Raw genomic sequence first — 14192 nt, forward strand, 5'->3', positions numbered from 1 at the left:
GACCTTTGTCTTTTGTGCCGTGGATGCGGATTGGGATGGAAATAGAGCTACATGCTGGTACACTTGCTGTGCAGTCTGCTGGGTCACTGCTGAAGCTGAAACTTTCTGAAGAATGAAATGACTCATTTCCTTTCTTCAACCTAGTCATACATAACTATATATATTTAAAATTGGTATCATTCTGACTTCTTTCACCTTCTTTTAATTCCAGTATCTAATCTCAGTCTTTTATTTCACCATGAACCTGTCTCAGTTTTAGGGCATGCTTGCAATTTAGTCTGACTGCTTGTACATCTTGTTCTCTTTCCTTTCTTTCTTGTACATCTTGTTCTCCTCTCCTTATTTTCTATCTTAAAGAGCCTAAGTAATGAAACAGTGAACAAAGACCTACAAAGGCATCTAGGTGCAAGGCATACAGGTCAGTTCATACAATGTTTTACCATTTTACTACTTTTTTTTTTTGGTTTTGTTTTCATAGCTTATAGCTAGCAACTTAGAAAGCTGAAACTCTGGAGGAGAGTGGCACATCTGTCTGTCCTGTCATCATGAAGTTGGTCGTTCATGTGTGCCTAGACAAGACTATCCAAACAAAGGTGTCAGGGGTCATTGTGTTCTTTTCTACATGGCTAGATGAGGGGAACTGTGATTATGAGGAGAAACCATGGCATTGTCAAAGGGGTACAGTGCACAGAGGTACCTTTTTATTTGGGGCACAAGTAATCATAATCAACATCACAGGGCCATTTAACATCAAGAGAGAGCTTTTGTAACCTTATAGGATTAATGGACTTTGTATGGGTATGCTAACATGCACCCAGCTCATGCTGCCATGCCTGGGCTGAACCTAACCCTGCAGGACCATGCAGAAATGAGTGATGGCTTGGCCCAACCTGAAGACAAAGGTGTAGCTTGTTAGTGGCAAAAGAATGAAAGGTAAAAAGATGGTCAGCGATAAATAGGCCTTAGGAGACCATGTCTTTATAGAGCTACCCAGGAAAGATAAATTCAACTAACTGAAGGGGCCCAAATTTAAAATGGATGAGCTAAACATCATTGGACATCTATGCTACGTCACCCAGAAGAAAACTAGTGTGTATTTACTAAGAAATTAATTTAATCTAGGGAAATGTAGGCTGAGTTTTTGTTCTCATTGATTTTTTTGGAAGAAAGCTGCTGATACTGTTGAGCTTTCTGTATTTATATTTTATACATTGCAAACGTGCCTGAGATTTTGTTTGGGATTCTTAATTTTTGAAGAAGGAAAAAACAATACAGAAATGACAAAGGTGAAAATACTTTTAAAAGTATATATATGTATAAAAAAAAAGATTATTCTTATTGTGTGCTGGTCGTGTTTATTTAAATACCATTGAAAATCTAGTACTGTTATTAGTATCTTGTTTTTTCCTTCTACGTTTTCACATGCAAGTAGCCTGTGGTAGTGTTGAATAATGCTTGTTGATAGCTTCAAAGGACGGGAGGTAAGAAAAACACTACGGATTTGCTGCCTCTCCCAGGAGCAGTCACACCTCCATCTCTGGCCTATGCCAATGACTCAGGTGTTGTCTTCACAGCCAAGGTCAGCTCTACGTAGTCAGTGAGACACTAACTCATTGCCTCTACCTTTGTAAAAACATCGTGGTTTTGCTGTGAGTTAATCTAACCAAGGTCAGTGGTTAACAGCACTTTAGCTACTGAAAGTAAGATTGTGATTGTAGGTTGCTGGTCTCTGTTTTTTACACCAGAATAGATAGTACTTCTTAACAAATTCACTGCTTTTTCTTTCAGTGAAAGTATTGTCGCAGTTAGAAGTCTTGAGGCACTCTCTCAAAGCATTTCTGGAGTTCAGACCAGCATACAGTCTAGCAAAGTCACTTTCTAAAATAAGTAAGTTGACCTGACACCATATTTGTATGTAAATTAAAATACTGAACATAATGGAAGGAAGAAGGGTTTTACATATAAGAAAAATGTTTACAAGTTATTCAACAGTGATACAAATAAATTATTTAATTTTTCATGAGACATGGGGTAAAGCAGTCTGTATGTATGACTCTTTTTTGATCCTTTTGATTGGCAACATTAATTGGGAAAGGCTTGCCAAAATCTAATTACTTCTAATAAGAATGTTTAAAATCATGGGTACAGTTTGTGTCTTGATTCAAATGAGTTATAATGATCTGTGATCAGTATTTTAATTTGTTGAAGATTTGAATATCCTGTCTCCTCTCGGAATAAATTACACTGCATGGAAACACCATATACTTGTGATCTGCACAGAACAATTTCTATTCGGTTATGGTACCCCTAATGTCACCCTGCCTGTTAAAGTTTGGCTTCTGTTGGTGCTGCATTTTACAAATATCATCCACTGACAGCAGAAGGGAAGGCAAGAATGACATGTCCCAAAGTTCTTCACTTCCCTTCCTGACTTTTTAAAAAAAAACACTTGTTTTTCCCTTACTGTTCTTAGCAAGCTGATTGAGAAGTGGTGGCGGTGGGGGGAATATATCTTGTTTGTTTCTTATATTGGAATGGCATTACTTCTGTATGTTACTGTAGTTTTTGTATCCTTATGTTAAGGTAATTCACTGTGTTAACAAATTGGTACACAGCTGATTGAGCGAGCACTTGCCCACTTGTTGATCTGGGTGAGCGACCGCTTTTCCATTAATAGAAATTAAAGAATTGGTGACTTGCTTTTTTCGTGGCCTTCTGAATCTTTCTCACTTACGTATTCCAATGTACGTTACTTGTTATGCCACTCAGCATTTTAGTTCTTGAATGTTTTCCTTTAAGTGTCATTTTCGTCAGAAAGGATGGGTTGATGATTCAGAGGCCAGGTCGGGATTCTGCGTTTTGAAAAGTCTGATGTAATGTGTGCGTGTTGTCAAACTTGTTTTCTTTCTTCTTGGGTTCGCTGGTATTTTATGGACTGTGAAGACTGATTTCCTAATGCTCTTGTAGGCAGGTGATGAAGATGATGATATCTTTTATTTGTATTGGGGACATAAAGGAAACTTTCTGTTTCCATTGGAGAGTGACTTGAGGGTGATGCTGAAGGGGAAGATAGGGAGGAAAGTGAGGGTAGGATACATAAGGTTCCTTCTGCTGTTGTGACATGGATTTTTTATTCTGATATTTGTTTCTTAAAATATCAAAACAAACAGCAACTGTTTTATTGCCACCTAGATTCTAGATGAAGATTTTGCTATATTACTACCATCTGCTATTATAGACATTAAGACCTTGCTTTAAAGCACTCTGGTGCTTGAGTGAACAAAACCCATTGTGCACACAGTAACATATTGCAAATCATATAATTTCTAATGGTTTATAGGCTTCACTGTCCTGAAGGATCTTGTGAAGCAATTACAGCATTTGGTTCCTGATTTCAGAAAAAAGTTTCTTCATGTGCTGCCTTAGAATGTGAAAAAGAATGTGGTTTAGTAACATGGTTTGCCTGTTTGACTCTTTGTTCTTCTGCTATGTGCTATCTAGAAGATAATGATTAAAGGGTAGAACAAAATCTTAAAACTTGTGCTGATTGCTTTCCATCTGGGAAACATAAAAGGCTCCTCTTTTAGTACAGTTCTATTATTTTGAGGGAGTGGTGAATTAGTATTCAACACTGGTTGCATCTCCAAAAAGTATGTTAATATAAAATGTATTGGACTTTAAAATAGAATATCAGCATCCTATCAAATTACTGTGAAATGTTAGCAAAATAGAAAACATACAAGAACAAGCCACCCGTTCTTTACATTAAATAGCAGAAGCCACAACTACATTTTGTGTGCAGTAAATGTCTGAGGGTTTGTTAACATTAACATTTGCATATTATTTTTAAGTAAACCTTTCTTTGGCTGTGATAAGACAAGATTCTATTGTCTCCTATTTCTCTGGTTTAAGAGACACCCTAAAGGGCAGACTTGCCATAAAAATATGTCCACCTTTGTCCCTTAAAGAATTATTTTAGTGCTAATGGTTTATAATCATCGTCTACAATAACCCTTTTTTTTTTTTTATAGCATTGAGAAAAATATATAATTACAGGAGAGATAGATACTACTTTTAAAGCCTTACAGAGATGCTTCTGCTGTAATCAAACGCGTTATCAGCCAAGAAAAATATTTCAGAAGAATTAGACTTAAAGGTTATCATAATGGCTTTGATTTACCATCTTCCTGATGTATATTTTGTTCCTCTTCTGAAGGGTAATCTTCACATAAGCTAACGTAGTTAATGACTTTGAAGTGTGTTCTCTTGACAGTCAGATAGGTCTATGGATTGCATATGTATCACTCAATATATACATCTTGTAAAGTGCTTGCTTACGTGTAGGTACTTTGCAGACTTGCTCGATGCATTTGGTAGGTAACTGTTATCCTTTCATCTATTTATACCTAGCCTTAGATACTTATTAGGAGCATACAGTATGCAAGCAAAATCATCTGATAATCTCAGAATCCCTGAAGTAAAAAATCTCAATATTTCATTCACTTTAATTTACTATCATACTGTACCTGAATTTTTAAGGTGGGGGTGAAGGAGTAGTTTTAAAAATGTCTGTGTGGTTGTGTTTAGGAGCTTCTGAAAATGTTTAACTTCAAGAATAAAATAAATCTGCATTTTATTCATCTGTTTATGTTCAGAAACTAACATTTTGCCTGAAGATTGGTATAGATAATAAAATTCATCTTAACTACAAAAGATTATGTAATGAAAACTCTCTGAATGTAGCTAAAGTTAGCTGGAAGAAGTTCAGTGCTGCTTCTCTTGTTGAAAATGCCTTGATCATCATGAAAATAAATTCTCGTGGCATTTCCAGTAAACCACCTATGTGCTGACAGATACTGAGTTCCTATGTTTAGGTTTTTATAAGGAAAATATTACATCAACTGTATCCCTCATATTAAATGTCTTTATTTCTAGTGATGAAGAGTTATTCCAGTAATTAATGGAATACTCTTTGAATACTCTTATCAAGTATTTAATGGAATACTCTTTGAACATGAACTTTACATGAACTTTATGAATTTAGGGGATTGGATCTTAAATAAGGAATCTGACTTCAGGATTTCAAGACATTCTTTGTCATATTTGGGTTGTATGAGGATTTTTGTTTGTTTTCACACTACCTGAGGGTACTGCTTGACTTTCTGTGGGGTTTTGTTCTATGTCTTCAGAATTACCACTTCTTAAATTTTACTGTCTCTAATGACAATATGCTGCAGTTCCAGAACACGTTCATGTGCATCCCTGTGCTGTTGTGAATTACATATTTTCCTAATAAACCTCTTCTAGGGATAATATTCTTTGAGATGCAAACAATAAAGGGTTGGCAAAAGAATTTTTAATCATAAGGTTTAATCATAAGGTACAAAGAGGGGCCGTCAATAAATACCATTTTTCTTATTATAACCTCGCTTGTCCTGTATCTTTTACATTGTTTAGAATCTCTAAACTAATCAGTCCAGCCTGTCTCTTCTCTCCCATTCCTCACATTCAAGTCAGAGAAATCACTCTCTAGGAAAGCCACCCCATTTCATCACCATTTTGTCTTGACCACCACAGTCTCCCCTTACAGTTTTTAGGCACCGTTCAGAGGTTAGCAAGAGCCCAGGAACAGAGAGTTGGATGTTGCCACCATCTCTTTGTTTTACTGTATGCATATAGGCTGTTTCATGCCATCAGGCCTTGTGGCCAAAGAAAACCTACAAGTATTAAGAGAGGCACGTGTATCCTTTGTGGTTTAACATAGCTGAGTCAGCAGTCTGGCCAAAAAGACATGCATTTATTGACTATAAAGGTCATTAAAACTCAGTACCAGTTTGTTCAATCAGTCACCTTGAAGTCCTTCAGAGAGAACTTGTTCAGTTTTATCATGAATGGTTATTGACCCCTGTATAGAGAATCATTTGAATGTTATCTTTCCAATACATGCTGTGGCCCTGTTACGAATTAAAAAGTCTAATCTGCAGAAGAGGTCTCACTATCACACATAGATATCATTGCAGAAGGCTGACAAGAAAAGCAGAATACCAGAAACCAAATGAAGTTAACAACGTGCATTTTGGGGGTCTGAAATGTATTTTTCCTGCCTAGTGAACTGAGGATAAATAAAGTATATGTGTAAAAGTCACTGTATGTCCAATTCTAAATTCATTCTGGATCTAGAAAATCAGCATTTCTCTCTTAAGAAGCTAATAATAGTGTCACTCAAGTCTAGATTTGTCATAATAAATGTTATGTGACTCTTAAGTGAGAGTAGTGTTACAGTTTGTCCTTTACCTGGTTTCAGGGTTAAGAATATTTTATTCTTTCCCCAAATCTTAATTTATACTTGATAAAGAAGTCTGCATAATCTGATTATTACATTTTGATTCTTCTGACTTGAAAGCCCACCCAGAAAGAGGTCTGAGTTGGATGTGTAACACAACAGCAGGAAGAATTATGGCAAGAGAGATGGAAAAGGCCAAGGGACTCAGGGCCTTCTTTGCCTCAGTCTTTACTGGGAAGAATGGCCTTCAGGAATCCCAGAAATCAGTAGGAAAGCTTGGAGCATGGCAGACTTACCCTCTAACCCTTGGTAGAGGGGTAACAGGTTAGGGACCTTCATCTCTGGAAAGGTGATGGAGCAAATAATCCTGGAAGCAGTTTCCAGATGTAGAGGTAGATGAGAGGTAGGTGACTGGGAGAAGTAACCATATAAACAATGCATATGAAGAATTGCATATAAACATGTAAAAGCAAGGCATATAAACAATGAAGTATCATGCTTGGCCAACTCAGTAACCTTCTACAGTAAGGTAACTGGCTTGGTGGATGAGGTGCATGATGAGAGAGGAGATGATGATATTTATCTCAACTTCAGAAAGGCTTTTTGAAGGTATTTCCTGTAACATCCCCATAGACAAGCTAATGAAATACAAGCTAGATGAAAGGACAGTGAGGTGGGTTGAAAACTGAGCTGCCAGGCTGAAAGGGTTGTGATTGGTGACACGAAGTCTACCTGGAGGTAAGTCACCACCAGTGTGCCCCAGAGGTCAGGACTGGGACCATCCTGTTTAATGGGAATCTCATAAAGCTCAACAAAAGGAAAAGTAAACCTGATCGAATTTTACCCCAGTTTTGCTCAATGTGTCCCCTGCTACTTCTGCAAGTACTTTGGTTCATCACCAACTCTGTATTACTGGAGGTCGTAACAATTCTCTTAGTCCACTTTCCAAAACTATTTTGGTGTTTGTGGAATCTCCTGGTTCTTCCTTTTGTTGACAATCTTGCCCAGTCAGTGTTATCAGAAAGACATCATCTACTTTTTTGCTTTTTTGTGTGTGTGAAAGATAAATGATAAAACTGTCAAAACAATCCTGTAGACCTACATTAAATTTCATTGTGTGTTGCCTGTAGGCAATGGCTGTTGTTGCAGGAGCGGCAGACACCTTTGTCTTTTTCATCTCCTTTGTTTTCCTCCACTCCAGATCCCTGGGGGGAATTGGAGAAGAAGCTTCCACATACAGCAGTGTTGCTCCATTCTCAAAACAGAGGTCTAGAGGAACAGGTGCAGTTCCTTATCAGATTTGTCATCTTAAAGAAAAAGGAAGGGTTTTGTTTGTTTTTACTTTTTTTATTAGATAGCTTCAGGTACGTGCAATAATCCCACTTGCATGTATACACTGCTAAATTTAGCATCTAAATCAGTGTTCAGGAGCACTAATATTTTGTAGCATTAGGTTGGGCTTGAAGATGAGGACAGTGAGAACTGGCTTTGTGCTCTCCCGGTAGCGGTAGCTCAGTTTTACATCTTAAGGCTTGCTAGCCACAGCAGAGGAGCAGTCTGATGAGAAAGCCAGCATCGCTGTTTCTGGGGTTATAACTAGGAGTGCTGTCAGATCTGGACAACCAGGTGGAACTCATCTTTCCAAAGCCAGACATTTGCTGAATAGATGTCCATGCCTAAGGCAGTCATTTCCAGCTCCCTTTATGGTCACGGGAGAGAAGTGGGTCCTGTTGGGGCTTAATCTATGTCATCTGTTGTAGATGTCAGCATTAAATGGGGTGAATCAGCCCTAATTTCTATGTGCTGCGTAGTTGATGTCCAAGCTGAGTAACTGAATTTGGGGTTGTTTTATTGTAAACACCTGCATTTAATCAAATAAATCCTACCTCTGCAGCCTACCTTCAGCTTTTCTATTTTAGCCAAGGAAGGGATCATGCACAGACACATAGAGACGGTGAAAGGGTAAATTCTTCTGTGCTTCCATTCTTTCATACGATGATGTTACCAAGTGTTTCTCCTGTGCAAACAATATTGCTAGCCCACACACTGATGATTCATAAGCCAAGCTCTCAAAAACGTGACAGGATCATTTCTGAAACCTCACATTTAAAAATAATAAAGGATGGGCTCGTGTACTTCTCAGTCGTAAGTTATTGTGGTCTTTTTAAAATAATTATTAGTTATAATGCTTGTTTGCATTCATCAACACTCATTTCATTTTATTTTTAATAAAGCATTATTGACCCTTTTGCATACTAGATGATGTTTGCTAACACAAAATTCAGATACCCTGAACATAAAGTACTTCTTCATACACAACAGTATTTCTGGAATTCCATCAGTTGTGTGGGCCACATCCTGCAGGTTTTTTGTCAACCAGGGTTTCATGCTGAGGTGCCTCACGTGCAGAAGATACAAGCTGTCACTAGCATTGCTGCCAGTTGCCATTGCTGCTAGTTGCCAGATGCTTTAAGTAACTTCTTGTGGATATTCAATCATATGATGATCCTTACTTGATCCTGACTTGATGATCCTTAAGGGTCCCTTCCAACTCAGGATATTCTATGATTCTATGATATCAGCATCACGCAGTGTGACATCCTTACTTCCCCACTTCCCTGTAAATGTATATATAATATAATAATATAATACATATATGTATATTATGGTATGTAATTACATATGTATATATATAAATTCCCTTGTCTATATCCATGCATACCTAACAGAATCCTGGAAAACAAGAAAATGAAAAATATATTTATGCATAATATGTACTTAAGAGTGTAAATGAGAGACCTGGCTTAAAAGTAGTGGTAAGGACACATGGAACCTCTAGCAGTAGTCTGGTACAGTGTTTTATCAGTTAGCTTTTAGGGAAGCTTTCCCCAAAACCGATAGGATGGTATTGTCTTCTTTCATTTGTTGCTCCTATTTTGAGCACCCTTAGAATAAATGAATGTTGCAGAAAGTGTTCTGCATTTAATTACGGTGATTCTGTGTAACACTTGCAATATGTACAGCAGTACGGTATGTCCTTGTTGTGAAGATTGCCCCTGAGTGTCAGAAGATACTCAAATGTCGTGGTCTAGAATGACCTTTCAAAGAGCTGAAGATTTTTTTTGTTTGAAGGTTCTATTGTTTTGCAAAGAGCAAAATAAGATTTCACTCAGATTTTTTGTGGATGTAAACAAACTACTGTGAAGAGGGGTTAAAATTAGTTGTGTGTATTTACAATATGAATGACAGTTATGTTCATTACAATATCTTGAGTTCAAATTAATATTCCTTAGCATGCTCAGTGCTATTTCTGAGCATCAGGTGCTGAATGCTGAATTCATTTCATGCAATATATTATGAGCACACTTCTTTTTAACAACCATTGAGTTGTTCAATGTTTGTTTTAAGATGAATTTGAACAGGATGCTGCATGGATGTTCCTTTCCATATCCCCAAAGAAACATATTAAAAGGGAAAACTGTGTATAAACATACATATCTGATAAGTGAATACTATCTGAGGTATTTAATTCCTGGTTCCTTTTTTTTTAAATTTATTTTCAAAGGTCACGGTATCTTCGTCTATTCAGCAGCTCAGATTCACTTTAGGTACAGATTGTCAGCTATGTGTCCATGGGAACAGCTACACTGAAGAACTGATAACAGAGGATATTTCGGCTATGTATGCTCCCTTATTCTCTGGAGCTGACTTTCCTCACTTAAGTGTTTCATTAGGTAGATTCTGCCTTGCTGGCACAGCAAGTCTGTGTGGGCTATTTTACCACCAGTGTTTATCCCATGGCAGAAAGCTTCACCAAATACATGTAAATTTACTTTTATATACCCATACCCCAGAACTATAGAGTGGGTTTTGCTTTAAAATTCTGTATGTATTTGGTTAGTAAAACTTGTTTATTTTTCTCTTTACATTGTTTTCAATCTGTTTTTGTCTTATGTAGAGTAGGTAACATGGGATTCTGTATCAGTTTAATATTGTAATCTGCTGACAAAACCTCACAGAAACAAATATGAGTTGTGGTAGTTGCTCGTTAATAATAGCGTACATCCAGTTGTCCACATAGATGGATATCTTAGTGTAAATATTTTGATGTGACTGTATGTTATTGAGAATTATTAGAGAGTATTGCATATATATGTATGTGCATGTGAAATGTTATGTTTGCATCTTATAGGTGGAGTCAGCTCTAGTCTATGTTAGCATTTGTGAATGGTTTAATTTGGATCTAGTGTACTTATAATAGCTCTGAGCTGCCGGAAGGGTGTTTCTGTTTTGTCTGGCAACTCTGAATTTACTGTAAGTGGACCAGAAGTAAATAAATTCTCTGGTCTAACCTATGCAGGAGATCTGACTGATTATAGAGGTCTGTTGTGGCTCTTAAAACCTTTAAGCTCATTGTTTGGCAGTGCTGCCTGCAATTAGGTCCTAGAATGCGCCTGTTCCTGGAGCAGTCAAAGTTTAGCAATGGCTCAGCCAGAGGGGTAGCTTGGAAGGATGTTCTTCAACAAAACACAGTGCCTGTTGTAGGTGGTTAGAAACACAAATTAGCACTGTTGGGAGAGCTATTTGACTATGTAATACCTATGAAAGTGTACCTTTGTTGTTTCTTTTTTTCCAATTAAAAAAAAAAAAATGGTTTCCTTCACTTCTTTCTCCATCTAAACATCCATATATCCATGCAGCCTCCTTTGTGTTAATAATAATGATGGTACGTCTCTATGATGAGATCCATAGCTTCATTGGTCAACTGAAGCCCTTACCATATTTCCCAAAATACACAAACACTGCCCAGGTCAAATTCCTGCTCCAGAATAGTGCCAGCCTAAGAGACCTGATGGAAATGTGGAGGGAAGGAAGAGGATGGGAGATCTTCACACATTTTCCATCAGTAGCACAGTTGTAGACTGGTTTAAGTCAAACATGACAACACACCCTAAGTCAAATCTTTGATGTTACTGGAATAGGAAGAAATATTCTCACGTTCTTGGGGAAGTTTCAGCTTTGGATGCTGGCTGTGCTGATGCTATGCTTGCAGCTCGCTGAATTAGTCAGGAGCTAGTGATGACCTCCCTAGATCTGTGAGAGAGTTCAGGTAAGGTTCGTGCATCAGTGACTTGCGTGAGGTGGCAGGATACCGTGTCACTGAGTGCCGCCGCTCCAGCATGAGCTACAATTCCACCCCCAGGAGCACAGCTCCACACACCGTGGCCCCAGGGGCTCTGTGCCCCCACAACTCCAGTGAGAGGCCTCAGAGTAGGTGGATCCTGGCTATTTTTTAGGACTGATGTTCTCTACTGAACTAGGCTGTTAGGAAATTTAACCTATAAAGACTTACATGTCATTTCATGTTCTACAGATTTACACATCTTATTCAAATACTGAAATAAGCATCCTGTGTCAGTGGATTGTCTCCAGTTATATGCCCTTTACCTGGGATTTCGTTTCACAGCTCAGAAGCCAATCCAGAGGTGAAGAGGAAGGAGCCCGTTTTCCTCATCCAATCTATCGAAATAAAAAGCACGGAGGAGGATGTGAGCTAATTTTAATAACTTTAAAAACATGGGTTTAGATTTTCAAAGCCTTTAATGATGCAGTAGACAAACAGCTATTAGGAGTTCGATCCTTACCCAGACTAGGCACTTAATAATCTACAAAGCAACTGTTAGAAATTTCAGGAGCTGAATACCTGTGAAAACCGAGCCAGTGGTGACTCAGTATCATTAATCATTTTAAGTGTAGTTAAAGGAACTGTAATTACTACTGTCTTTGCTAGGAAAACATTTAGTTTTAAGTGTGACATCTTTGTGTGCATTCTTCCCTGGGTACTAAGCCTGAAATAATGTTGTTTTCTCAGTAAAATAGGAAGCAGATTTAAAGTTTTGTTTTGTACATTTTTTCACTGAATTGCAATTTCCATTCAAATCTAGCATGAGAGAAGTTTAGAGTAACATTACCCTCTTAAGCAGGTAGTATACATCATTTGCCTTTTTCTACAATAAGCAGGCAGCCATGTCAGAAGCTGTATTTCACAGAAAACCAAGACATTATTTTCTAGGTTAGCGAGAAGGGACAGACTCTGAAGGATATAAAGGACCCAATTATGAAGGCTGCATGTGTTTAACCTTACCTCTGTGAAGAAAAGGGTGCTTCTCTAAATAAGCAGCAAGTCAAAGGATGCTGGAGCTCTATAACTCTATGGCCTGGGTCCAGGTGGGAGCACTGCTATTGTAAAACCTTCACCACAGCACGGGATAGCCCTTACACACGTGCTCATCTGTTAAAACTTATTATGTTGAGGGAAAAAAATATACAGCAACGAAAAACCTTGTCTGTAATTGAGTTCTATCCTCCCACAGGTTACTGTGCAGGTGAAACAGCATGTGCTACATGCTTATAGAAAAAAAGTTTTCTTCTGTACTCTTTAAAAACATCATGAAAATATTTTGCAAGTCAGAACGAGTGTTCTTATGTAAGACCAGTGAGTTTTGTTTTGTTTTGTTTTGTTTTAAGCAGAGTTTTAGCTCCTATCTATCAAGCATCGAAGCCTGCAGTTGTGCAAGCATTACATAACAAACCCCTTTCCTCCTGTCTCACTGCTGCCCAGGAGGTTTATACCCAAGGGGATTTCAAAACTCCCTAAACCTTTCCCTTCAACAACTGCTTGGGATTGAGGTGTTTTCTTGGCATCACTTCTAAGAATTGAGGAAAATAATTTTGAGTAGCAACAGGAGACTGCGATGGCAGAAGCTGTAACCCCAGGGTTGTCTGCACGTAATGAGCAAAGACTGGAGGGGATAACAGGCACCAGACACAGAAAGTTCACTGTGAAATCTTATGGCCTGACTTTTCTTGACACTACCTCACTGCAGTCATTTTTAGAGTTGCTGTGAGACAATCGGTGATTGGAGTCATGACGATTTTTGCAGGTAGCTAGTGGTGTTTACTTTGGATATGCAGTACTCTCAAAAGGATGAAGGCGATTGACAACTTGCTATTAAAGGTGTCAGGTGAGCTAAGAAGTGTCTGTTCGTGTGCACACCGTGTTTATAAACTGCAGTCAGGGGAAGAAGAAGAATTTTTTGGTCAACCACTTGGCATGACTTCTTAGGTAATCCTGATTTTCTGAAGCATTTCTTCAGCCTACCTTGAAACAAAAAAGAAGTTTAAAAAGTTATAGATGTTATCTAGATGAGTAATCAGGTCACTGCTCCAGCTAGAGGTAGTGCTCGCCTGAGCTACCTGAATCTGAACTTTGAATCTTTGGTAGCATTTCTGAGTAAAATGAGAAAAAAGCCGCTTGTCCCATAACAAACCAAGGCTCCTGCCTGCCAAGCACTTCACTTGTAGCAAAGGCGTGATTCCTCTTCTGAAGGATGAGCAGTCTTGTTTGAAACGGTATGTGGCAATACGTGCGAGAGAAGCGCGGAAAGCTGATGCCGTGATACATACAATTTGACACTTCTGGATCATTTGAAAGAGCAGCAAAAAACTGTCGATAGTTATCTGAAGTCAGCTAATCCTGGCACGAGCTCGGTTTCCCTGCTTTAGCTCGCTAATTCCTTTGCAGGTGTTGTGAGAGATAGCGGTTTTTTGAATAATTCAGAGTGAATGTTTTATAGATAAAACCCATACGGGGTGGAGGTGTTTATGCTACAGGGAGTGCTTGTGCTGTCCCAGACCTGAGCCCGACTGGTCTGGCAGCCTCTTTGATAGCAGGCAGCGCATGACACCTGATAGGAAGGTGGAAGAGGCAGCAAATGTACCACAGTCTGACCCCCTGTCCACCTTACCGTGATCTGTAATATAGGGAAGTTGGCTGAAACTCTTCCAAAAGGTTTATTCTCATTTTACGAAGAAAGTAAAAAATCAGTTTCTAAGGTTGATGTTACTG

The 14192-nt window shown here is 38.4% G+C and overlaps 1 protein-coding gene across 4 annotated transcripts in view; it reads left to right on the forward strand.

Annotated features, from left to right (window-relative positions):
• Positions 1–14192, forward strand: part of FRY (FRY microtubule binding protein) — a 196095-nt gene that overhangs the window by 2198 nt on the left and 179705 nt on the right. For 3 of the 4 annotated variants that reach the window (XM_082761847.1, XM_082761848.1, XM_082761852.1), the window contains exon 2: positions 1789–1887. The exons of the other annotated variant lie outside the window; for it this stretch is intronic. In XM_082761847.1, the coding sequence (XP_082617973.1) occupies positions 1789–1887 (99 nt within the window). The remainder of the gene's footprint in view (positions 1–1788; positions 1888–14192) is intronic. 4 annotated transcript variants of the gene reach the window in all.

The sequence above is a fragment of the Aythya marila genome (genome assembly GCF_965140915.1).
Source record: "Aythya marila genome assembly, chromosome: 1".
Taxonomy (NCBI): domain Eukaryota; kingdom Metazoa; phylum Chordata; class Aves; order Anseriformes; family Anatidae; genus Aythya; species Aythya marila.